At 35.4% G+C, this 27,015-nt stretch overlaps 1 protein-coding gene across 1 annotated transcript; it reads left to right on the forward strand.

The window, feature by feature from the left end:
* Positions 1-777: 777 nt before the first annotated feature.
* SLC35F5 (solute carrier family 35 member F5) lies at positions 778-27,015 on the forward strand. The gene is made up of 15 exons (XM_050900203.1): positions 778-841; positions 5,269-5,410; positions 6,559-6,702; positions 9,072-9,134; positions 10,677-10,758; positions 12,117-12,307; positions 13,972-14,053; positions 14,854-14,941; positions 15,518-15,582; positions 15,947-16,051; positions 16,518-16,677; positions 20,238-20,328; positions 24,977-25,131; positions 25,592-25,680; positions 26,637-27,015. Exons 2-14 carry the CDS (start codon positions 5,276-5,278, stop codon positions 25,671-25,673), a joined length of 1,443 nt encoding a protein of 480 aa, XP_050756160.1. The 5' UTR covers positions 778-841; positions 5,269-5,275; the 3' UTR covers positions 25,674-25,680; positions 26,637-27,015.

Genomic DNA, 27,015 nt, shown 5'->3' on the forward strand with positions numbered 1-27,015 from the left:
GTTTTGTTGTGCCTTCTCTTGGAGTGCCATATACTTGCTAACATCTGGATTTGCAAATAGTTGCAGAATTGATGGGCTTCCGATTGGTCTAGTATAACATTTTTTCCAAAGTCCCTTATGTGTAATGTTTCTTTCCCTATATAACAATTTTAAAGTGGTTTTTATTGAATGTCTTCATAGGATCTGAGTTTAAAATTAAAAAAAAAAAGTTTTATGTAAAGTTTTTTTTTTTTTAAATACAATAATAATGATACTGTACCAAATTAAGGAAAGATACTGGGCTTCCACAAGAAATAATGTGGAGGTGTCTTATCTATCTAGATTATTTTAAGGCCAAAGAGCCTATATGCTCTTCCATTACCTTCCTAATTCTAATGTTTAAATTCTTTTGCTTAGGAATGTAGGCTTAAGAAGTAGGGCTTTTCTCTGCATAGCTTGAAAAATTAGAACTTAACATCATCAGGTTCTTCTTTCTCATGTGAACCTCTTATATTCAATTAATAAGGAAGGGATCATGTTCTTTGAAATATCAAACATAGTAAATGATCCTGTTTTCTTGCAATTCAGTGCTGTCCTGCTAGCATTTTGATGTGGACCGATTCTTAAGGTTCTGTATCTGTATGTCCCCAACATTTAGGACTTGAGCTGCAGCAGACACTTGTGGAACTTGAAATTTTAGAAAATGTTTTGCAAAGGTAAGTGCATAATATACACACGCACACAATTTTTCAAACTTTGCTTTTTTTTTTTTTCTTTTTAGGAGACTATCTTCACTTTGACATGATGTGTGAAGTTTGTTAGTCAGCATTTTTTGTTTGTTTTTTTACAGTTATTGTGGAAGGTATGTATGAGGAAAGTAAATCTTGTTCTTTCTGTGTTCATTTTTATCAGAGCATATTGCTGTCAATGTACAGAAGCTAAATATAAAGAAATGTGTGGAATTGTATTTCATTACAAGTTCATGAGTACTGGTACTTTGTGGGATAATGTGTCTGTATAAAACTTCTCAAAATAGTTTCTGTCTGTCTGTCTTTGCATTCTATGTGAAGTTTTACAGGTTTTAATTCTGTCCTAAAACTTAGTGTGTAAGTTTCAATAGGGTTCTGTTTTTCTGCCGAACATTATAGGCATTTTAGTATTGCCACTTTGTAATTTTTTTAGTCAACTACTGTCTTGAAGGTGCATCGTGCTGCATGATGAGACTTGGTAGTCACCCTTTCTTATTAAGCTTTTTTCCTTGTTATGGGAGAACCAAGCAAAGGGCTATATTAGGCACACAGAAATGTTAAACAGACACTTTGTAGTCAGATGAGAAAGTAATAGCTGCTATTACTGTAACATATAAAAAACTTCAAGACATAAGTATGGGCTCTTTAATTAGAATTTTAAAATCTACTTAGGTAGAAAAGAAATGATGTAACGTGTACTTATACTCTGAATAACTTCATATGTAACCTCTTATCTAAGAAGTACTAGATATTCTATCATCCTTTACTTCCCTCCTGCTGAGGGATCTTAAAGCAAGGGATTTGTACAAGCCTAATGTAGACAAGTTGAGTACAATATTAAGCAACTACAGAGTGTGCACAATATCTGTGCATGATCACTATGCACAGTGTATATGTGCTATATGCTTTGAAGCAGTTAGTGGTGAGAACAGAAGAGCTAGGGATGCAAGCATCTGATGTAGAGATGTTAAATTGATCAGGCTACTGTGATTCCTTCCTGTCTGCAGCTACCTCTCCCCCTCCTACCTGCAGCACATAACTGGTGGAAGGCTGGAGTGGTTTCCATTTGTGGTATACCTTACCATTGTTCATGTGTCACGCTGTAGCCTGACAAAAAATGAGAATTCTTCCTTCTAGCTCCTTTCGAACTCTGTTATGCCCAGCTTCCATTTTTGCTGCATATTGCGCAAACACATGAGCAATTTGTAGGCTATATATAATGTAACTTAATGTAATGGCTTGTAAACTATTACTCATAATAAAATGAAGGCAAATTTTGTAGAGTATAATATGTAGTATCTATTAGACCAATTCATAAAAATTGAAAAAACCCTTATAAGCTTTCAAGCATGAAAACCTTTCTGTTAGCTTACTCAAGTTTAAGATAATATCCCTATTTATTCTCTGAGAACAAATGTTTTCTCCTTTATTCCATATAAAATAAAAACTGCAATTCCTTGCTGAGTCTTTCATAACTTTCCCCCCCCCTACTTACAGACTTCTGCTTTCTTTTGTCAATCCCACCATTTTATCAGAAAAGCAGAATAATTATCCAGAACTGATGCCCACACATCAGCATAGATCTAGTGGTATAATTATACTTCAGGAACTCTGCCTGTTGATTTTTCTTTGGAAAGAAACCCTTTGAGAAATGGAGGAAAAGGTGTCAAGATTTGAACATGGCAGAGACTGTATTGCAAAGGAGAGGCATGAGTCAAAGGCAGGAAACAGTGTAGTGATCTGTCGTGGTTTAACCCCAGCCGCCAACTAAGCACCACACAGCCGCTCGCTTGCTCCCCCCACCCAGTGCAATGGGGGAGAGAATTGAAAAGGAAAAAAAAAAAACAACTCATGGATTGAGATAAAGACAGTTTAATAGGACAGAAAAGAAGAAAAATAATGATAATAATAAAATGACAATAATAATACTAAAAAAATTAGTGTATACAGAACAAGTGATACACAATGCAGTTGCTCACCACTCGCGGACCAATGTCCAGTTAGTTCCAGAGCAGCGATCCGCCCCTCCCAGCCAACTGCCCCCAGTTTATATACTGGGCATGACGTCATATGGTATGGACTATCCCTTTGGCCCGTTTGGGTCAGCTGTCCTGGCTGTGTCCCCTCCCAGCTTCTTGTGCCCCTCCAGCCTTGCTGGCTGGGCATGAGAAGCTGAAAAATCCTTGACAATATAAACAGTACTTAGCAACAACTAAAAATATCAGTGTGTTATCAGCATTATTCTCATACTAAATCCAAAACACTGCACTGTACCAGCTACTAAGAAGAAAATTAACTCTATCCCAGCTGAAACCAGGACATGATCTCAAATGCACTTGTGCATATCTAGGCATTTAAACCATTAATCTGAGCAATAGGCTAGTCTGCAAAAAAGAAATGTAGCTTCCTCACTGAAGACATTGTGGCACTGTCTCTTTCATAAATAATTTGTAAATAATGAAAAGACAGTAAGTGTTTGTATGTTGACACGTATGGAAAAAACAAAGTGTAATTTAAATTCACCGAACTGTATTAGCAAAGCAGATCATCTCTATTTACTGGGAGAGTCAGGAGCTGCTCCGTAAAGGTGAATAGACTTCAGTTCCTTGAGGAGTCCTCTGAAAGATAGTGAGAGTTTGAGTTTATGATGATAAATAGCAAGGTATGTTATGTAATCTGTAGCAAATTAACTCTTAATAAATTGGTTCTTAAAATATATACATAAATAAGTTAATCATAGAACTGCCATATACATATGTTACTGAGGTTCATTAGAGACTCTGTACAAGATTCTAGTACAAGTAAACTGATGATGAGACATCACTCTCTGTCACTTGTATTTGAAGCTTTTTAATCATAAAATCGAAGGTTTTCCTAAATTTAGGTCTTCTAACGGGCAGTCGTAAGGCTGTATCACAAATCTGAATCCCCTTCTAGTAGCATTAGTGGATATAAGAACACATGTAGGTCTGGTATGCTCATGATTAGCACTTGTTTGGAGTAGGTCCAGTGGATCTTGTAATTTTTTTGAGTTAAAACACAAGCAGCATTTTTAAGAGCTTGTTTGCCATGCCTTTCTTATTTTCTGGAAGGTACTTTAGTGATCTCTTAACATAACTTTGGTGTTTTCAGTAATGTTAATACTTATTTTTAGTGCAAGCTGTGCAAATTCAAGCCCTCTAAAATCACAATGTACCACTTTTTTTGGCCAACCCAAACAATATCCGTTCTGTTCTCTTGTGCTTACTCTCTGCATTGAATGAAGTAGAAGTACTTTGCCTACCAAAGGAAAAGGAAAGCAGGTTGGTCAGTTTCTATTTACACACTGCTGTAGTGCTCTCGTCTCCTGCATAAATGTTAATGTTTTAACTGCAAATACTGTTCTTTCTAATATGAGTTTTTGCAGCTCAAGCCATATCTTCAGAATTTTCTGTTGAGCCGTATACTCTTACTCTTCCAGTATGTAAAAGCAGTTGGTGATAAGCATTTAAACCCAGCTGTGCTTTTCTGATATTTCACTAGAATTGCTTAAATTGACACCTTTCTATTACTACCTTAAACAAAGACTTCTAGGAGCTGTGAGGTATGTGTAGGAAAGGGAAAACAGATTTGCGTGTGTCAAAATCTGAACTTGTTTATGCTGTAATTTCTGGCAAGTCTGCGTGACTTTTGTACTAGATGACAAGCTTAAAGCTGGTTTACTGCTGTAGTTTTGATTTCTCAGAATATGAAGTGTTCTTAATTGATTATTTCTATGTGTAACATACCAGGGCATAGTCAAAATCATTATCAATGTTTTGGAGTTTTTTTAATAGCCAAAGCTTTCTGTTGCATATATTGTATGCTTACTCTTAGTTTGATAGGTTTTCACTAGAATTAGTGCATGCCTGTATTTCATAAATTACCAGATAGATATATAAATTTTTTGAGTTCAAGTGCATGTGTAATCTAATTATGTAAGTTTACAATTAAATATTCTTTGGGGTTTTTTTCTTGAATCACTTTATGCTTTGAGGGATCATAATTTACACAAATGTGTTGCTATGTCTTCAGAAATGTTTGTTGAATGCTTACGTTTAAACATGTTTCTGACTACCTTTAGTAGAATTGTATTTGATACAACACATCAAACTAATTTCTACTGTCAGCTTAGAGTATCTGAATTTACCAAAAACTAGTGATTTCAAATTTTGCAGAATTTGTAGCATAGAAATTCCAAAAAGGCATTGTATGTTTTTTATCTACTTTTGCTTACTTCAGTGGTAGGACAGTTGATAAGTTCTTGAAAAGTCGAGATTTACTTTCGAATTGCCTATAATGTCTCTGAAAATCTCATGCCAGATCTGCCAAAGATCTACTTTTTAACAAACATAAGCATGTGTTTCCTGGCATACTGGGTCCATTTCATATATATGAAACATTTGCCCCCACTGTTTGTTTGGGGTTTTTTTTGTTGGTTTGGTTTTGTTTTGGTTTGGTTTTGGTTTTTGGTCACTGTTTGTAATCTTTTGGGTTTTATTCCTTTCTCAATCTTGAATAGGTTACAAATGGTGTGGGTTTTTATCATGAATCGAATGAGCTCCCAGAGCAGTTCATCCACTCAGCGTAGGCGAATGGCTCTAGGAATTGTCATTCTTCTCCTCGTTGACGTGATATGGGTTGCCTCTTCAGAACTCACCTCTGTAAGTATTGTCCCATGTATCTTAAAAGGAAAATAAAAGCCTATTTAAGAGAAAGGTGCAGCAGAAACATGGTCACTCAAACACTCAGCGAGTGTTCTAGTGTAATGTTTAACCACCTTTCAGTAGGGGGAATATGATATCCTTTGGGTTAGTGAACTAACCTGTATCCACTAAAAGTTACAAACAAGCTCAACTCGGCAACTGTTGCTTTCAAGACAGAAGGTGTTATTGATGACTTTAAAATTAAACAACATAAGCTCATAACCATGTACTGTAATTAGAGAGTTCATTTTGTTTATTGCCATATTGATTAAAATAATGCCCATATGTTTCCCAAGAAGTAGTAGATGAGCTGTAACATTGCAGGCTAGGTGGTATGGTAGATGATAGTTCAGAACATCTAGAAGTCTAAGACCAAAGGACACGAGTCATGGAGTTTGAGGCCTGTAATTGCAGACAAGTTTGTCATAATCTAGTTCATATATTCACCATCTTGAAACTGATCTGGTATTTACTTCATGTTAAGTTTTAGGACTTAAAACAGAGCTTTAGCAATGGAAATGGAGTTTTTAATAAATTCTTGTCAAATTCAGGTTTCTGAACTGTCATTAAGTTCTTATGTTCTATATAAGTTTTGAAACTAAGCATATAAAAATGTTTGTGCTTAACATGCTATTATATTAATAAAACTTTTTTTCCAGTGAGCTGGTGGAATCACTATTGATAGTGAAGTGTTACTTAATCAAAGTATTCTTCTCTAATTTGTGATTACTATGCTATTGCTTATAAAAGTGGTCTTTAATTTAGAAAATATTTGTATGTAAATGTATTTTCAATGCTATTTGAGTTTGGTAGCATATCAGTATGTTGCTTGTTTAGATACAAATAATAAGTAGCTTTTCTCCGGTGGCATTGTATCTTACAAAATGGCTCAGTGCCTTCTTGTTGACATTTAAGATCGCTTGGGAGAGTGTACCCCCAGAATAGGTAGGGCCACTTGTGTCTTTTGGTCATACATGCCAATACTCACAGCACTGTCATTTTGGGAACCAGACTGTTCTGGACTATATACTTAAACCTGTTCATTCATTTTGTAAATTCTCACCTAATTGGTAATTCTGGATACTGCAATTATTTTCTTTCCACAGTATGTTTTTACAAAGTACAACAAACCTTTTTTCAGTACATTTGCAAAAACATCCATGTTTGTTCTATACCTCTTGGGATTTATTGTTTGGAAACCATGGAGGCAACAGTGTACTCGTGGGTTTCGTGGAAGGCATGCAGCTTTTGTAAGTATTTTAACTCTGTAAATGTTTTGATATTTGTTGAAGTTTGTACAGAAAAAAACTTAAAATAGGGACTAGAGAAAAGCAAAGTTTACATATTTGTGAAATAGTGCTTTCAGAAAAGCAATTATAAACTGAATCATGGCACAGGAAGACGTGGCAGTCATAATAGTAGTCTTGTGAGAGGAAGAAAAGAAAGGAAAAAGCAATATGAAATGTGTCAGGAATCATAAGAAATGTTCTGCTGGGCCAGACCATTGGTATTTTACCAGCGTGGTATTTTATCTTGGACAGTTGCAGAGGATAATTCTTTTTAAGAAGAGGTTATGAGCCTCACCACTGTTGGTTCCCTTTTACTTCCCCAGCATCTGTAGCCAATGGAATCAGTATTTGAACTTTGTAGTTGATTTTTATTACTGACTCTTTTTGTCTCTGGCAGAACTACGAACTGTTTTCTAAGAGGTTTTGAGTTTTTTAAAGTCATATTTAGGAAAGGTGGTGGGATTATGTTTTTGTTGTTGTTAATGTTGTATTTTTATAGCCTTTATGCGCAAGTGACCTTCGGTTGCCCATTCTAGAACTAGGCATAGTTTGTGCTAGAGTCTAAAATTATTGTCATATTCCACAAATACATACTTTTTCCCAAGGAAATTAAGAGATGCTGGGAAGAGTATTTGTTTTGTGCCAGTGTTGCAGAATGCTGAACAGCAGGACTCAGGAAGCAGTAAGGCATTTGGCCTGATATTAATCTCGCATTAAAATAACAGAAAATGTGATCCAAGAACATGGTATTAATCAACATGTCTTTATAGAAAATAGCTTGTATGAAAGGAACTGACTTCAGTTCTTCTGGATATATTAGACTTCACTGATAGCGACAGTTGTAGGCATAACATACTTAAATTGAAGTGTTACATGACATTAAGCCAAATGATTTTTGTTTTAAAAAAAAAAACCACAAAAAAACCCCAAAAAACAAAAAACTAAACCTTTTGTTTTTTAAAAAAAATCTTGTGTTAAACACATAGAACACTTAGAGTTGGCTGATATCTTGAAATAATTTTTGCTAGATCAGCCTTTAATACCAAGTGTCTATGCATAGTGTGGCGCATGTTAGACTTGATGCTGTTCAGGTTCTTCATAAGATAATCAGGAAATAAACAGAATTTACAGATTCTTTACTGGCAGTAATGACAAATAAGGATGATGAAAGCGCTAAAGGATGATTAGTTGTACAGAGCAATTATACTGACCAAATTTATTAATCTGAGCAGATGAGTAGAATAAGGGGCTATTGCCTAGTGTGAATTGTAGTGGTTATATTGACCAACTGAATCTCGTGCAGTGCTATGTCAAAGAAAGAGAGAGTACGAACTCTCATGAACTGGACGGCAATGAGTAAGAGTGCTCAATCTGTCACATTTAGTGTGTGGCATTCATGGTACCACTACTGGAATCTCATTATTTTTTCTTTCTAATCCTATAAAAAGTAATTTTTAAAATAATTTGTAGGAAATAGCCATGACTTTTGATGTTAGCATATGTCGTGGTTTAACCCCAGCTGGCAATTAAGCACCACACAGCTGCTTGCTCAGTCCCCCCCAGTGGGATGGGGGAGAGAATTGGAAGAGTAAAAGTGAGAAAACTTGTGGGCTGAGAATAACTTATTTATTTATTTATTTATCCCCCTAGGGAGTTTAGTTAAATATTCAACTGTATAATTATTACAAGTGCCTTTAAAATGTCTTGTGTTTATTAATCTGGAACAAAAATTAAACATCTATAGATTTCTATTTCAATAATGATTACATAGGTAAACACTCATACCTTACTTTTAAGCCCCCTTCCACATTAGAGGCTTTGTTTAATAGATTTCTTACCAGCATGGTAGAACAGCAAGCTGCAGGTCAGGGAACAGGGGTAGTAGTGCTTGTTAAGATGCAGAAAGGAAGAGGAAAAATGATACTTGACCTCATCCTAATTTAAGTCTTGTTAAAACTAAGGCAGAGTTCCAGGTTTTTATGCAAAGGAACTTTGCCTCAATAAAATGAAGAAACAATAGGCTTGTTGTTAATACATGCACAATAATTTAGTGAAGACTGAACTTCACAGGTTTTGGCATTCTAACAGCCTGATCCTGCATTGATACCTGGGTAGTTGAATTCAGTGGGGTTCTCCAAGAGGTACAAGGGATTACTGAAATTATTTACTGAATTTGTAAGCCCTCTTTTTTATTGAGGAGGAGGGCTGGAGGGGGAGAGGGAGTTGTGATAGAATTATGGAAAAAGGCATTAAAAAACTTATTCTAAAAAAATTTCAGTTATTAATAACTCTGCCTTGATAGATTATTACATTTAAGGTTCTGTAATCAGTTTGCAGATGCTGAAGGTTATTTTGCTGCTTGTACAACAGATAACACTGTAAACAGTTCTCTGGTAAGTGCCTTAATTTGTGAAGGTCAATGCTTTACAGTAACATGACACCATTATTCTGACTTACTGTTTTTAAAATGTGGCGGTCTTAAATGTAACAGTTTTTGGCAAAGGGGATTGGTAACTTATACGTTACTAGTAAGTACTGCAAATAATGACATTGCTTATTATGAGAAATACAGGTTCTCAGCTCAATAAAACACTTGAATGTTTCTGTAGTAGTTTGTGAAAGAAATATTTATGCCGTACAAAGAAAACATTTACATATTCAGCTCAGTAACTGCCAAAGCAAAATGTGGAGAGCTAGTGGTAAAGCCAAACAGTTTTCAAGACTAAAATCCACAACGGAATCGTTCAGTTAGTTGAGTATCTTGTGTACTGTGATACTGCATTGCATTTTGAAAGAGAAATGGACTGTTGTCTTCCTTCCAGTGGACGGAGTGACTACTGTTTACAGAATCAAATGCCAGTACTGGTATTCTGCTGATAAGCTGCACTGTCAGATGGCATTTTTGTGGTGATTTTCATAATCCATAGATGACCGTTTGTTATGCCCCTGTTGATCACAGATTGCTGCTTAATCTGCATGGCTAAATCAGAGGCCACAAGCAGAAATGTATCCAAAACACAGAACTTTTAAAGTTTGCACCATCTCTGTGATAGAGTAGGAGCGGCAACTGTTGACAAACTACCATATAGGTGTTTTATATTGAATAGGGAGTTGAAGAGAGATTTTTCAGAAGTATTCTTCATTTCATTCTTTGGTTTTTTCCATCTTTATTTATCTCCATTTAAGAATAAAATCTTCTTAGTCAGCTCAATTCATTAAGATCATCTGACTCTAGAAGCAGGATTCATTGTTAAACGTGGACAATTTTACGTTAATTTAAACATCCACAAAAATTATGGTCCTAAATAGGAAGCCTCATGACAATGCAGCTACCAAATCTTTTTCGTTACTTCACTCTTACAGTTTATTAATTTAAACAAGCATTAAAACTTGTCTTGTTAGAGGTATTTTAAGCAATTAAAACTTCTGCTAATTGCCTTATGTATTGGAGTTCCTTTCCCAAAGTTTTTTTGACTTGTTGTTCTAGTTCATGAGCTTTTAGGGTCATGGGAGGAAAATGAGTATGTATTGATTTTCATATATGTAGTCTGTATTTTTATGTTTCTAGTTTATCATTTGGACAGAAGCTATAGATCTAATGAAACGTCTGTGATTTTGATGAGTTCTTTTTTAATTTTAAATCAGTAGGTTTGAATTTTCTGGGGATGAGTTTTGTGTTAATGAGGATATACAGAAAAGCAAAGTTATTTTTGAGTACTGCATTTTACCAATATGTTTAACATAAAAAATAGATTATGTATGAACATTTTTGACACGCCTGTCCACTGTGTGCAAAACCACTTTGTTAAATTTGATTCTTTTAATATTCACCAAGCTTTTCTTTATTTAGTTTTCTAATTCACTAAATTAATTCTACTGCTTATAATTTAAATATCCTGCTTAACTGTATTTTTACTTATACTGATTCATTTCAGAGTGAACCTTTATATGTTCCTGTAAAGTTTCATGATTTGCCAACTGAAAAAAATGGCAGTAATAATAGTGATGCAGAGAAAAGTGAGTAAAGACTTTTGGAATGCTGAAATGCTAGTTCTTTGGTGAAGGAATTACTTTCCTCTTTGTTGGTATAACTGCTGTCCTGTTGCAGGACTTGCCTTCCCCCCCCCGCCCCTTTTTTTTCCCCTTTTTTTTTTTTTTTTCCCCTTCCTTAAATCTCTTATTGCATGAATTGCAGTCTCATATATTTACTTTCAGGTAGAGAAAACATAGGCCTATCGTTCAGTTTACCTTTCTTGGTCACTACAGATCCAGCCTATGTTTATCTCAAGGGACCAACTGGGTTCAGTACTTGTGATTCTTTCCTTCTGGGCTTGTATGACCAGCAGCAGTGAGTCAGCCTCTGGAAAAACAAGCTATTGTCCTTTTTAGAGCAGGAGCAAAGCAGTCAAAGTAAGAATTTTAACAGTCTATGTGCATTCTGATTTTATTTAAGCCTCACTATCTTGTGATAGTAGCTGAAACAGGCCTAACTGTCCCAGACAATTATAGAAAAGTTGGCTGTCAAAGAATCCAGTTATCTGATCCTCAGCAAATGAGTCCCTGCTTATAAAAGGGAAAGTCTGTTTGTTAATTTCTAGATGACACACGTTAAGAACCGCTTTGGTAGGCTCTGCTGTCCTGTGATAACATGCACCAATCACTTCAGGGTTGTTGGAGCTGTAGCTTTTCCCTTCACTTTTTTTAGGAAATTAGGTATTGTTTCATATGGAATTAGGCTAATATTTATATGTAGCTTGTAATGTTTTCTTTACACAGGAAACTAGTGATACTTACAATACCCTTATAAATAAAATCTGATCCTGGTTTGCAAGATTAGTTAGAGGGTGGATTTCAAATAAGCAAGTGATCTTATGATCTCTGCTAAGCTTTGAGGTCTGTTGGACACTCTCATCCTCTGAATGAAACACTGTCCTTGCAGTTAGGTATAGTTGTGTGCAGTTTTTGGCTGTTTGACTATTAAACAATTAAAGAAAATCTTATATGTAGTATTTATCAATACAGAATAATTCCTACCTAAAAATTTTTTGTTACCTTGTGTGGATTTTTTTGACAGGGAGGAGGGATGGTGCTTTTCAGTGAGATTTTTGTCGGTGGACAACTGTACTGACTGAAAACACTAATTGTACTTTGTCTTAATAGTGGCCTATCAAATAGCAAAATACTAGTTTAATAAATAAAAATAATGGCATGTCTTCTATTTGGATAAAAACCTGTTACTTGTGAAATATTGTAATCAATGCTGTGTTAGAACATCGTAGTTTTATTTGCATATTGTGTTGGCTTGAAAAGTTTAGTGATAATATGCAGCCTTTTTTTGTGTTTGTTTTTTTCTTTTCTTCTCTTTTCTTCTTAAGCTCCCAAAAAGCCTCGTGTAAGGTTCAGTAATATTATGGAGATTCGACAACTCCCATCGAGCCATGCATTGGAAGCAAAGTTGTCTCGCATGTCATATCCAACGGTTAAGGAGCAGGAATCAATATTAAAAACTGTAGGAAAACTCACTGCAACTCAAGTAGCAAAAATTAGCTTTTTCTTTTGCTTTGTGGTATGTGCTCCATTCTTTCAGAAAACTTAAGTATAGATGCAATTAAAACTTGTGTAATAATAGTGAAACAGTATTAAGATGACTTGCATTCTTTATGCCTCATTTTATAAATAACACTATAAGAAGTAAAACTTTCCTCATGTGCTGGACATGAAGGTGCAACTTCTTAAAGGGAGGGTAATAAAAAGAGATCCTGGGTGTGTAGTTAACTGTAAGGTCAGTTGTAAGATACGCCATGCTTTTGTGCCATGTTGTCTAGTGTTGGGTATGTTTGGTACAGCAAAATCTGGGATTACACGTATACAGGCTGTTAATAGCTGCAGTGAGACTGCATGAAATGGGTAAATGTCACTATGACTTCTTTCTGGGCCATCACAGAAAGACTACCATCTTATGCCTCACTGTGGCATTGTGCCCTCCAGTGGTATGAAGAGAAGATAGATAATTATCCTTCAGCTCCGTTGAGGGCTGCAAGATTTACTTATTAATTTGTTGGTTGCTGGTGTTCCTGCATCATGCCTTACTTCTAGGGGGACAGAGAGATAACAGTGGCATGATTTTTGATAGACAGTAAAAATGTAGAGAGCAGGTCAGTGATAGCTTTTCCAGGAGCGGCTTCACTGATACTGCTGAATGGTTATCTGTAATGTGGACCCACCACAGCTTTTCCTCTGGAAGTAGTACTCTTTAAACATTTAAAATAATAATAATAATAGAAAAATATTAGTACTGTTGATGCATGGGCTAGAAAATGGTGATGTAATTTTCTGTGTGTATACGTAACGAATGTGCACACAACAGCAAGAGAATAATAAGCCACTCATTTAGTGATTTTGGATGGATGAAATAGTTTTTTTAAAAATGATTTAAAATTCTGTGTGTCTGAGTATATTTCCATATATATATATACACACACATGCAGATTTTCTAGGGTAGAGTCCTCATGTTCAAAACAAGTCCTGTTTATGCTATTCATGGATGCTGCTACTACTGGCATGTACATGTATTTCTTCTTGGACTGTATAAATACTTCCACCTAATAGAGAGTGGTAACTTCCCTGGGGATATATCTGAGATCTTATTAATGAGATCTCAATCAAGAAATGATAAAACACTTGCCATTTTATTCCTTTATGGAGGAATTAACAGACATGAGTCCTTCCAAAATATTTTTTAGGTATTGAATGTAAGTGATGCTTGTTTTTTAGGGTGGACATGTGTGCCAGTTTTAAGTACTCTAAAAAAAACCTCATTAGGCTGACTAATGTCCCATGTATGTCTGAAACTTCTTTGCAACCCTCGTGCAATTATCATCTTGAAGCACTTGCAAGACAAGTTAAAAGTATCTTTAGTTACTATAGAATAGCTATTATAAGGTCATTTTAATTATTCAGTTATTTTTAAGTTCTGAAGTATGTTCTTTCATTATTAAACACATAGTTGAATGTGGTTGGTTTGGGCCAGTTCTGATTTTGCCTCTGTCTTTTAATGTACCTGCCACTTTAATAGAAGTTAGAAATCTATTTGAGGTAAAAGTCTTCTGATTTTATTTTTGGATAAATAGTTGGGGTTTTTTTCTTTAAGTAGTATTTTATTGCACTGAGAAACTTAAACTCTGTTGTTGCTATCCATATAATCACAAAATTATTTTTCTTTTCCCCCAGTGGTTCTTGGCAAATTTCTCTTACCAAGAAGCTCTGTCAGATACCCAAGTTGCTATAGTTAATATCTTGTCGTCAACCTCTGGTAAGTTTTATTTACACCACCAAATGTGCATTATAAGGCTGTTTATAACATAAAAATCTTTCTGGTTATAATGGACTTGTGTAATGATTTACCTGTGGTTTGGGGGGAATAGTAAGGCTTAAAGCCATTGAATATGTGCATTTAAAAATGTCATTGTGTAATTGCAGGGGTTTAGGCTATCTTCATGATTCCGCTGCTTTTTGCTTTTCAAGTTCATGTGTGTATACTTCTGCGGTTATGTCTGTGTATCAAAGAGATATATTGGGAGTGTAATAGGTTTGAAGGAAAGGTGGTATAACTTTTTATCAAAATAGATACAATTCAAAGTAAAGTCGTCTTGCTAATTACTGGTTTTTAAAAAAAAATGGGTTTGGGATAAAGATCTTAAACCACCTAAATATTATGCATATCACTTGCTTTACAGGTTTTATGCAAGGCTCTAATATGAGCTTTAAAGTATTTAAATTATGTGACAGTCCATGTTTTGAGGAGTAACTTTTGTTGTTTTGTAAAATCAGTTTTAAAAGCACAATTATGTGATTTTTCACTGACTTTTCAGGCTTATTGCAGTTTATTTTTAGTATGGCTAGCCTTTCTCAAAGTTGAGCATGTATTTGCTCATCTGAGGATTCACATCACAAGGTGTTAGTTTCATAATAGTTCCAGTTAAAATTAGGGATGCAAAGATCAAGTAGTTAAAACAAGCATGTGAAATATAAAGAAGAAAATGTCTGGGCAGTTTTCTGAACAAACTAGTAGCAAAACTTGATTGTATAAACTCTTCTTAATTTCTCTTGCAGGGCTTTTTACTTTAATCTTAGCTGCAGTCTTTCCCAGTAACAGTGGAGATAGGTTTACCCTGTCCAAATTATTAGCTGTTATTTTAAGGTAAGATAATGGGATGGAACATTTGGTCAAAAACTCCCTGATACGGTGAGAGGACAACTATACCTACTATACCTATCGTATCTGTGACAATATATGATATGCTTCACTTTTTAAAAAATCCTTGTTTCACAGATAAATTGAGCAAGTGAATTAAGTCTTTTTAAATACTTCATATCATGAACAATTACTGAATCTCGTGCTCCTGTAGGAAATTAGATTAATCAGGTTTCTGTTGGAAATATGTGAACTTACTTTCTTGTTGTTTAATTATGGTTTCTCTATTTTTGTGTAGATGGGAAAAAGGAAGAGGCTTGATATTCAATGTTGTCAGCCTGTTTCATTAAATGCCTGGTGCATTGTTCAGGGAAGTTAAAAGTGGGGTTTGTTTGTTTGTTTTTAGCTTAGGATCGGGCCTTAGCAATAGAGAATTCCTTTTGGCTTTTCCAAAAGTGGGTTTTGATTAACTAAAAATACCTAAAGATAGAACTGTATTTTTATATTTTTCTCCTCCTTTTTTTCTGTCTTTGTAAAAAAGTTCTTGGGTTTAAGTAGCTTTTTGCACTTCTTTTTTGCTAGCATTGGTGGTGTGGTTCTTGTTAACCTTTCTGGATCTGAGAAATCTGCTGGAAAAGATACAATAGGTATTTACTTACTTTTTTAATCCTAGAATATGCAGTGATGAATAACATCTTGTGACAATACTCAGTAGGTCATATAGCAAGCTATATATTTCTTAGTTGTGTAACATTTCACAACCTGGCTTTTTAGTTTCAACTTCTGAAACTGGACATTTATGATGATTTTTCCCCCTATGTATATAGCTTAATTGGGAAAGTATTTACATTTTTGAGCTTTCTGCATTTTTCCATCCTTTTCATATAGGAATGGATTCTGTAATAAACAACTCATCTCTGACAGTTTTGTAGTAGGTGTATGTTTAGGAGAGTTGATCCTAGTGTGCATAACATGTTTGGCATGTCTTAAGTGGTTTTTTCATCTTTACAGGTTCCCTTTGGTCTCTTGTAGGAGCAATGCTGTATGCTGTGTACATAGTAATGATAAAAAGGAAAGTAGATAGAGAAGATAAACTTGACATACCAATGTTCTTTGGTAAGACTAAAAATAACTATTGCAAGTTTTAATTCAGTGTGTGATTAAATTGTTTGCTTTCAGGCACTGAACTGTATGTGAGTGTTAAAGGGGCTCAGAAAAGCCAAGGAAGTAGAGAAAGCCTATTGTTCCTGTGGTTATGAGTACTTTAGAGACTGGTTGTGTGAATTGTTTCTCGTTACAGTCTTAACAATGAAAGGTAACACTACCTGTAGGAATGCAGACAGCCCCTTTCACTCAATGGGAAATTTTTTTTTTTTCCAATTTCAAACCTGTAAATATCTGATGTAATTGTTTGTGAATTTCAAGTAAAGTTTCTTATATTCCTTTCCTTTGAAAGATTTAAAATATTGTTTTATTGCTGCTTTTATGTATGCATGTTGTCAACATAGCAGACTTTAGCTGAGATTTTAGTTACGTTGAAGGATATTTATTGTGATTTACTTAATACTGTTTTTATACTCAGGTTTTGTAGGGCTGTTTAATCTGTTGCTGCTGTGGCCAGGGTTTTTCCTGCTTCACTATACTGGGTTTGAAGCATTTGAGTTTCCCAATAAACTGATATGGATGTGCATTGTCATTAATGGCCTTATCGGAACAGTTCTGTCAGAGTTCCTCTGGCTGTGGTATGTACTACATGCTTTGTATGTATTTCACATAAATTGTCTTACGTGTGTTCTCCAATGTTGAGATGTCAAATTGTCTAGGTAGGGGTTTTGCCTTCCCCCCCCCCCCCCCCCCCCCCCTTTTTCTGTCCATATATGCAGTTTGAGTTTGAGGATGTCATTCATCATGTCACAATGTCCTGTTTAAGAGCAACAGCTGACTGGAAAAAGCAGGTGATGTGGTCTTGTAGTATATATTAAGATTCTGTGTGCTTAGCTCATTCTAGAATTAACGTTTTGAGACGAAAAGACTTTGTGGTGCAGAGTTGCAGTAGTAATAGGAGAGCATGAATTTCTGTTGTAACAGTTCTGCAGTTTCCAAGGCCTTGTGCGTGTTGGATATATATATGAGTCAGAATGCAGTATTCTACAGTTGACATATTTGTTTAAATCTTCAAAGACTTAATGAGCTAAATCTCATCAGAATGCATTCATCATGGAGATACAGCAATTCATAAATTAGCCTAGCTTTTGTTTAGTAATTTAATGATATTCTGGATAGATCAGCAACAGAGGATTGAACATGAGACTTCTAGATGAACGGTTCAAAAGCTGTAGCAGACTTAAACCTTTGTGTAGCTATTAGAAGGACAGTGTTATTAGAGAACTGTTTGGTAAGTCAGGGTTCCCAGCTTGAGAGGATTCAGGGAGTCTGAGTTTCTTCTGGGCCAGCATTAGGTTAAAATAGGGGTGTAATAGAAAATTCTACGACTTGAAAACTCCTATTTTATTCTGGAAACACTCAGGAAGAGTTTCCAAAAAGAGGCATGCTTCCAATGCCATACAGTTGCTCAGTGAATGATGTCAGTTTCAGTGCTACATTTTGAATAGGTGTGGCAGTTTGTGAACTTTTGCCTGAGAACCCTTGGCATTCAGCCTCTCAACTCTGTGATGGAGAGACTGGAAAACCTCATGGGATAGCTACTCTGAAACGGAGATGTCTGTAATCATAGGATCCTAAGTTCTGCAACAATAGTACAACAAAAGATCTAGGTGGAGTTCCATGAAAACCTTTTTTTTGGGGTGGGGGTGGGAGGGGGAGGGGTCAGATCAAGTCTAAAGTTATTTAGGAAATTTAATCATGACAACTGTTGTTTATTGGCAAACTCTTACACCAGTCCTAGTTATAAATGCATTGCAGCATATGTTCCTTTGAAATTTAATTTGTTTATTGATGGAATATAGTTTTGTGATGTTAATGCATCCTGTAAGATTAGACTACAGTATCAGTTGGTAAAAAGGTTAAGTGCAATTTCAACATAGGCAAAATAACAAACAAACAAACAAAAGCCCCAAAAACAACCCCCCCCAAAACCCACACTTGGCTCTTGTCCCAAAATCAAGTACTAGCATAGGGTTAAGTTCGTGGGTGTGCGCAGACTTTTTTATACACATGCTATTTGTGTACTTAGAATGATAATCCAGTCAATTAAAAAGCTATTTTTATTTCCGGTTCTGTTTCCCTAGAATTTTGGACTAGGACTAATTTCAGAGTTTGTGCTGATGACATCCTTTTACCTGTCCAGTGTGCCACTAGTATGGTCCTCTACTCTTTCTTTGAAAGTAAATAATATAATTTAACCTACTTGTGTACCCCACCCAACCACATACTGCCAACTAAATAATGTAGTGGTAGATGTGACTCTTAATTAATCTTCTTTTTTTTTTTTTTTTTTTTTTTTTAACCTGCTGATAAGTTTTCATTGGATTCTGTGCTGTTTATTCATTTATGGTGTTCTGGTGGACAGGTTGGTTCTAATTCAGAACTTGTCAGTGCAGAGATACAGAAGTATTCTCTTATGGTATAGAAGGGGATTTAGAATATTGGGGAGGAAGTTTTCAAAAATACAGAGTACCTAAAATGCTTTGTTTCCTTTCTGTTCCTTTCTCATCTACGTACATTTTTCTTTGTTTTAAAGACACAGAATAACGCAGAGTGATTACAAATATCCAAACTGGACATTTTTGCTTGGCTGAAAGTCAGTCTTATGGGAGGACCTAATGGCTTGGTTTGGGAGTACTCTTCTAGTTTAATTAGAGAAATACATGCATGAAGTCATGTTCTAGAAAACGTTTTCCAAACGTGTTCAAATCTTTGTGTTTAAAAGGTGTTAACAAACTTCTGTGAGGTGAATTAAAATAGCATTTTCTTCAGTGAGTCATGTTTCATGAATACAGTTTCAGTGATGCTGCATCTGTTTTAATTTTTACAGTAACCAGAATAAAGCTTGAGTAGGTAAAAAACCAAATTTCAGAATTCTAACAAAAATTGCACATACAAGACTTTTCCTTCTTTAAAATTAGTTGTGTGCAGAACTGATTGCAGTTCCACAAAAAGCATAGCTAGTACGGTTTTCAGTACTTGCCAAGGATGAGAATTGCCTTTATCTTAATAAATAAATAAATTCTGGATGCCTTTGAAATAAGAGGCTGACTCAGGAGTGGGCATTACTGATTTGAATTGGGTAGATACCCTTTTTATTAATTTTCTTCATATGGTAGAATAAGCTATTTCATCAGGAGTATTTGCTAACAAGCCTTGCTATGCTTGGTAACTTTTGACTTGGTCAATCATAAAATGGGAATTGCAGGTTTTATATTGGATGTTAATGCTCTTGGTATCAAAATGGCTCAGGCTAGTCGTGTTTTATTTATAGAGCCTTAGGTTTATATCAAAATGCCAAAGATCTCAAGAGCTCACGTGTTGTCCTAGGTCTGTCCTACATACAGTTTGAGGTTCTCTTATTATTATTATTTTTTTAAAAAACTTCATTCAGTGAATCAGTCATTTGCAAACTGAATATGACTTGCAAAGGAATTTGGGAAAATGGGTTAGTTTTCTGTGGCTGTTAATGAGTACTACTCTGACATATGCATGTAGTTTTGTTGTTCTGTCACTTAAATAAATTGTAATGGCTTTTTGTGACTCAATGATTTAAAGAAGTCTAACGACTTTGTTCCTGCTTAGGAAATATGATGAGACCACTTGTAGAATGCAGAGAAGTCTTACTGAGACTCCAAAGAATGATTTCAAGGGTGTATTTTAGAGTGAGATTTAAAAAGCAGTCTGTTAGTTTAACAATTTGTCTATTTGTAAAAAATATTTCCCTTTTTGGCTAGGATTTCTAGACATCAGTAACCTTTTTTAATTAATGGGCCTGGGGCAAAACAGATTTAATTGCTATAAGCTGGTATTCAACTATTTCAAAATGGAAACAAAATGCAGATTTTTCTAGGTGAAGTCGCTACATGGGAAGTAGTGGATTTTACATCATCTCAAAAGGTTTGTATGGGAATTAAACCTCACTCCAGAGACATCAATAGTATAGTTAAGAATTTTATGCAGTTTTACAGATTTATGGCAGAGTATGGGTATCTCAATTTTTTGTTATTAAAACAAACAATGACTAACAGTTAAGCTTGATCAAATGTCTTCTGCAGTTTGATGTATTACTTTAGTTGTCTTTTAAATAAGACCTCTTCATTATTACTAATTATTATAATTTTTTATTATCTTCTAGGGGCTGCTTTCTTACCTCATCACTGATAGGCACACTTGCGCTAAGCCTTACAATACCTCTGTCTATAATAGCTGACATGTGCATGCAAAAGGTAATGTACTACTAAGTTTTGAGCATTATTAACAGAATTTCTTTGAATTAAATGGCAGTGTTATTTTTAACAATGTATACAATGAACAGTATTTTACTTCTGTCACTTGTCAATAATTGTTGAACTGCATCAGAATTAATACTCTCTTGATATTGACAGTTACAGTAATTTTGCACTTGCAAGCGTGCACTTGCACACTTAAATATATTTGATTAAGATGCAGCTTGTATGAAAAGTACCTGAAGTCATTAGCAATACCTTGAACAGGCATTTTTCAGAATTAAAGAACAACTGCAAGTACAGCACACCTTAAATTGAGTACCTTTACCTTAAATTAATACCTTTACAATTATAGAATTGTTATGGACTGCCTATCTTGAAAATACTCAAATTAGTGACAAAACCAGAAATCTAAAGGTTTACCACAAAGGAATGTAGCAGCTAAAAGACTTAATTACACATTATTAGATTCATGTGGACGTTAGGCTTCCATTTAACTGTCCTACTTTAAGTTAGTCTAGTTTCACTGATATTGAGGTAATAGCTGTGAAAAAACCTTGCATGTAAAGAAGGAAGGAATCTGATGAGTATAGAATAGAAACTTAGCCTAAATACAGTTTGTTACTGAAATACAAGAAGTTCTTTACTGAGATGACAAATCTTTATGTGAATTAGGAAGAAGTTTAGTCATGTAATAGTTTAGCTGAAAATTATGTCAACAAAAATGGGCAAAACTGACCAAACTTAGAACTAACTATACAATACTACTTCTGAAATTTTGAATAGACTGGTGGTCTTGCTCTGCCAGCTGCTGCTGCTTATGCTGCTTTGATGTTCTTCTGAGTCTTGTAGCAAATGCAGTTATGTTTAGTTTGTAAGCTCTGTGCAAATAGAAATGTGAAAGTATGAGAAGAGAAAAAATCTGACTGTCTTGAACATAGCTTAATTGAGCATTCTCTGAGTAGTAGCTTCCCTGAAGCAAGTGGGGTTTGTGCATTATCTGTGGTGATTCAATTTATGACTTGTTTTCAGTCATTACATTTGAGTTTTTCTTTTGAGGCCTATACTTGTTTGTACAAGACTGACTTACATACAAGAAATTAGTCAAATCTTGCACTTAGAATCTTTCCTGCCAAAAAGAAGCTTTACTGCTCAAATGTTTTCACAAGGAAAGTGTAAATTCTAATGAGAACCTTTTGACTACTGAAATTTTCTGGCAGGCATGTAAAAATGGGGGGAAAAAAACCCACACAACTTGTATTTCACTTTTACTTAATGTCAGTGTGGATTTTGGAAAATAAAGCAGAAAAATAAAAGGATAAATATAAAAAAGACAAGTCAAATTGGAAAACAAAAGGCGAGTCAGACCCTGAATAAATACTTGTGTAACGAACATGTGAGATATAGTATGTTTCATATTAGTATTAGCTGAATATTTCAACATGGAAATACAGGAGAACCTTGCAGTGATTCCAACAATAATAAAGCATTCGTTGGTAAGATAACTGTGTTGCTGTTAAAAGTATCTGCAATATACACTTGGGACATAAATTGTAACAAGAAAGTAAATAACTAATGATAGCTCTTAAGGAAACAAGGAAAACAAATCTGTAGACTTCTCCCCCAAAAATTCACTTTAGTGAGGTGGAATTAGGTTTGTATGTGAGCTAATGCTGGTAGCAAAAAATAAGAATTTTGTATGTATATATGTGTGCATCTATACATATTTTATATATGTACGTGTGTGTGTGCAAAGACATTTTTAGAGATGTGTGTATATATATATAGTTACATTTATAGTTACATTTATCAGTATATGAAAAGCTTAGGTTGTCTTCTGCAGTGATTCATCTAAACTTTCTTCTGGAATACATTGAAAAATGGAATATGCTTTTCTAATTCTCAGTAAACAACTTCACCTCCAGGCTATTTAATCTGAGTAAACACAGAGTCCAGATCTTTAAAATTAATTTATTCTTCATATACTCATGCAATATCGAGGCATTTGAAATAGCAGAAATACCTTTAAGGCTCTGTTGGATGACTTTCAGTTGGTGTTGGTAACACAAGCACAAGTTACATGTCTCTTATTTTTTTAAAAAGAAATTGCTAGTATTGGAAGCACAAATGAGTGACCCTAATTAAAGGCAAACTCCTGTAGACTTTGAGGTTGTTCGTACAAGTGTACAAAGTAACCTGCTCGGTGCACGTGGGGTGAGCGGTGGACATTGTCTACCTGGATTTCTTCAAGGCTTTCGGTAGGGTTTCCCACAGCCTCCTCCTAGAGAAACTGATGCGTGACAGTCTAGACAAGTGGTCTGTGCGGTGGGTGGGGAACTGGCTGACAGGCCGCACCCAGAGTGTGGTGGTAAATAGCTCCTTTTCAAACTGGCAACCTGTCACAAGTGGGGTCCCCCAGTGATCAATATTGGGCCCAACGCTGTTTAGTATCTCCGTAAGTGATCTGGATGATGGGATCAAGTGTACCCTGATGAAGTTTGCTGATGATACCAGACTGAGTGGGGAAGTGGACACTTTGGAAGGGAGAGCCACGCTGCAGGAAGACCTGGATAGGCTGGAAGAGTGGCCTAACAAGAACCTTATGAAGTTCAACAAGGACAAGTGTAAGGTCTTGCACTTGGGAAAACATGATCCAGGAGTGCAGCACAGGCTGAGATATGCCTGGCTGGGGAGCAGCTCTGTGGAAAGGGACCTGGGGGTCCTGGTGGACAACAAGCTCAATATGAGTGAACAGTGTGCTGCTGCGGCAAAGAAGGCCAACAGGATGCTGGGTTGCATCAACAAGGGCATCACCAGCAGAGATAAAGAAGTCATTATCCCACTCTACTCAGCGCTTGTCAGGCCACACCTGGAATACTGTGTTTGGTTTTGGTCCCCGCTATGCAAAAAAGATGTGGACAGGCTGGAGAGGGTCCAGAGAAGGGCTGCAAAGATGATCAAAGGACTGGGAAGCCTGCCATATGAGGCTGAGAGAACTGGGTTTGTTCAGCCTTGAGAAAAGAAAGCTTAGGGGACACCTTATCACTATGTTCCAGTATTTAAAGGGTGGCTACAAAGAAGATGGAGACTCCCTTTTTACAAGGAGTCACATGGAAAAGATGAGGGGTAATGGGTACAAGTTCCTCCTGGGGAGATTCCAGTTGGACACAAGAGGAAAATTTTTTACAATGAGAGCAATCAGCTGTTGGAATAATCTCCCCAGGGAAGTGGTGGATTCCCCAACATTGGACACTTTTAAGATTCAGCTGGACAGGGTGCTGGGCCATCTTGTCTAGACCGTGCTTTTGCCGAGAAAGGTTGGACCAGATGATCCTTGAGGTCCCTTCCAACCTGGTATTCTATGATTCTGTAATTTGTGCAAGTATGTGTCTGTCATACAAACATCAAAATATCCTAAGCCAAGCCCTGTGCTCACTGAAGTCTCAGGTGTCCAAGTTAGACTGATAGAAATTTAAGCGTCCAACTTCAAGCTTTCCAGTTAGTGCTTCTGGCCAGCCTTGTCTTTACACCACATTTCAGTTTTCTTAAAAGGAACCTACATAAGAATGCCACTGGCATGGCTAATAATGTAAAGATTAAAATATGAATATATGCAGTCTTCCTATGACTGTCAAATAGTATGGTAACTATACAATATAGATAATTACTAACTTTCTGAGTCTTTATTATTCTGTAAAAATCTGACATAAATCTGAATCTTCAGAAATTACAACGAAATTTTTAACAACTATTTGAATATTCCTTTTGGTAACTTATGTGTCTATGAATTTCTGTTAGAAATCAGTAAGGATAACATAAGGCTATAACAATTGCAGTTTGTATAGAGTTTTGAGAGCAAACATCAGTGCTAGGTCTCAAACCTGTACCTTTTTCCTCGAAAGTCTTCAACTTTGGACCTTTTCTCCACGAGGGGGCGCCGTGCTCACGGGTCACTGCTCTGTTCGCCTGAGAGGCGTTTCAGGGACTGGTTCTTGTTCTTGCAGCCTTGATTTCTCTAACCTTCTGCAATTTTAAGTTTTAAACAGTCTCAGATGATCACTTCTGAGTGTAGTAGTAGATACATACAAGTAGTAGTACGGATACAAGCAGAATTTAGTTTAACTTGAGCAAATAATGTGCCCTGCCTTTTTTTAAATGAAACAGAGAATTATTGTAAATTTCCCATAGCATAGTCTTTCTATGTGCATTGATTTCAGCAGTTACCATTCAGTAACAGTATATTCATAGTGAATAAACAGGTGCACAAATCTTTCAGGTGAGGTCTCTTATTGAAAATTTTTGAAGTGTCTAGGGGACTTTCTCATTGGTACCAGTCAGACAGCTAAAACGTAAAAATGAGACTATTTGGAAATAGCAGTCTTCATCCGAACCACAGCGTAAACAGTGTGTTCCATTGTAAAGAATGGACCACTGAAGAAAGGTTATTAATTTATTAGAAGTAGCAGTGGCTATAGAAATTGTACCAAAGAACTTACAGAAACATTTGTAATATTTCACGCAATGTAAAAGAACTGAAACTTCATCCCAAACTTACAATAATTATTACAAATATACAGTATGCCAATTTTATTTTTTTTTTTTTTTTTTTTAAACTCTTGAGTGAATGATGTTTGTGTTTTAATTCCAGGTGCAGTTTTCCTGGTTATTTTTTGCAGGGGCAGTCCCTGTATTTTTTTCTTTTTTCATTGCAACTCTCTTATGTCACTATAACAACTGGGATCCAGTGATGGTGGGAATCAGAAGAATTTTTGCCTTTATTTGTAGAAAACATCGAATTCAGAGGTAGGGCAGTCACAAAGTATAATCCTATCTCTTTAGCTTTTCCAATATCCTATACTCTTTTATAAGCCACAGTATTCATACTATATTTATTTTAATCTAATTTTATATTCAAGTGTACTAATTTCTTAATAGTAGTAGTTGTCAATACATTTATTAACCTATGTAATTCTCAGAAAATGGAAAGATATGAAGTCTGTTTACCTTTTAAAAGAAGTTTCCTAGTGGCTGTCACAGTTTGGGTTTTTTTTTTTCCTTTAATACCTCTGTGATAGTTGCTGTACCCAGAACATGCAGTGAAAATAGTGCAAGCTTGAGTGTACTTTATGAAGTTAAGGGGTCTTTGTATGTTTTTAATGGCTGCAGTTTAAACAACTAGCATACTTAGTACTTAAGTTGCCTTCATAACAGCCACTTTAATATTACTGTATAACTTCAAATAAATAAATTTGTTTCTTTTAAGAATGCCAGAAGAAAGTGAGCAGTGTGAAAGTCTCATTCCTATGCATAGTGTTTCACAAGATGGAGACAGTTGCTGTTCATAGACAAAAGGTATGCTTAATAAACTTCAAACAATACAGAGAAAGGTGAGGATTGGTTTTCGTGATGGCATTTGTGTTATATAAGCACACATTTTTACAGAGCATACAGTTAATCTTGTTCTGTATTGATGGATACAGTTTTGAAGGGTATCTTCAAAATTATTATTATTCATTACCAAGCATTATTCTCACCTTGGTACAGTTCTTGGTCAATGGTTTTGAAATGTAAAGTAGTTTTTTGCTTAAGAGTATTACAACGTTCATCAAAAATTGGACATGAGTCAATAAACCAGAAGAGGCATACAACTTCTTGGTATGTATGATATGTGTGGAAGAGATCTGAAGTAATTATTTCACTCTTTTTAATGCTGTTGAGGTCTCAGTTTGGGCTACTGCAGTTAATGAAAAACATCGACCGTTTAAGGAAGTTTAGAGGACATGACCAGACTTTATCATTATGGGTCTAGAAAATGGGAAGGAGTCCTTGTGTTTGTGGTTGACAAGAATGAAGTTGTTAAATTGCATTAAATATTAGGGAAAATATTTCTCATGATAAGGATAGGGAAACTAGAGTACAATAGCTAGGGAGTTTGCAAAATATCCCTCTCTAAGAGGAGGTTATGCAAACCTCTAACAGGAACATTACATGGTTTGTTGATACCGTCTTGGAGCATAAAGATAGACATAGTTTAGGACTCTCTTAGCCCTATGCTCCAGGGCTTTAGTTTTCAAATAACGCATGCAGAATTACATCATAAATGTATTTTTATTTTCCAATGTTGCTTAAATCTAATAATGAAATAAAAAATATTCTAACCAAAACAGTAATTGTGATGTCTTAAGCTTAAGACACACAAGTTATTTCCGTTATTAATAAAATGGAAACAAATACGTATGGTGATTCCTTTTTTGTAATCTTTAATTATGTAGCCCTGATAATTTTTTTTTTTTCCCCTTTCTTCTTAGTTTAAAGATGGAATAATGCCCAGCGAAGAGACAATCTTCTGGAAAAGTCCCTAAGGAATCATGTTTCAGTGCCTATTCTTAATTTGTAGTAAAAATAAGAAGTTTCAGTTCTTTTGAAACTCTAAACTTTTCCTCCTTCTTGCTTTCATCTGGTTTTATAAATGAACAAATTTACTACATGCCTATCGCCATAGAGAGTATTAGTCCGTCTGAGCAACTAGCCTGCCTTATAACACTGAGCTGGTGAAGTTACTTGATAAAATCAAGAAAACAAATGCTGTTAAGTGATTTCTTTCTTTTTTTAACTCACAATTTTGTTAAATGCTGGACAATATTATTTTTAAAAAATACTTTCAAATGAGTTATGTAAATGAGTTTG

The sequence above is a fragment of the Gymnogyps californianus genome, chromosome 7, assembly GCF_018139145.2.
Source record: "Gymnogyps californianus isolate 813 chromosome 7, ASM1813914v2, whole genome shotgun sequence".
Lineage (NCBI taxonomy): Eukaryota > Metazoa > Chordata > Aves > Accipitriformes > Cathartidae > Gymnogyps > Gymnogyps californianus.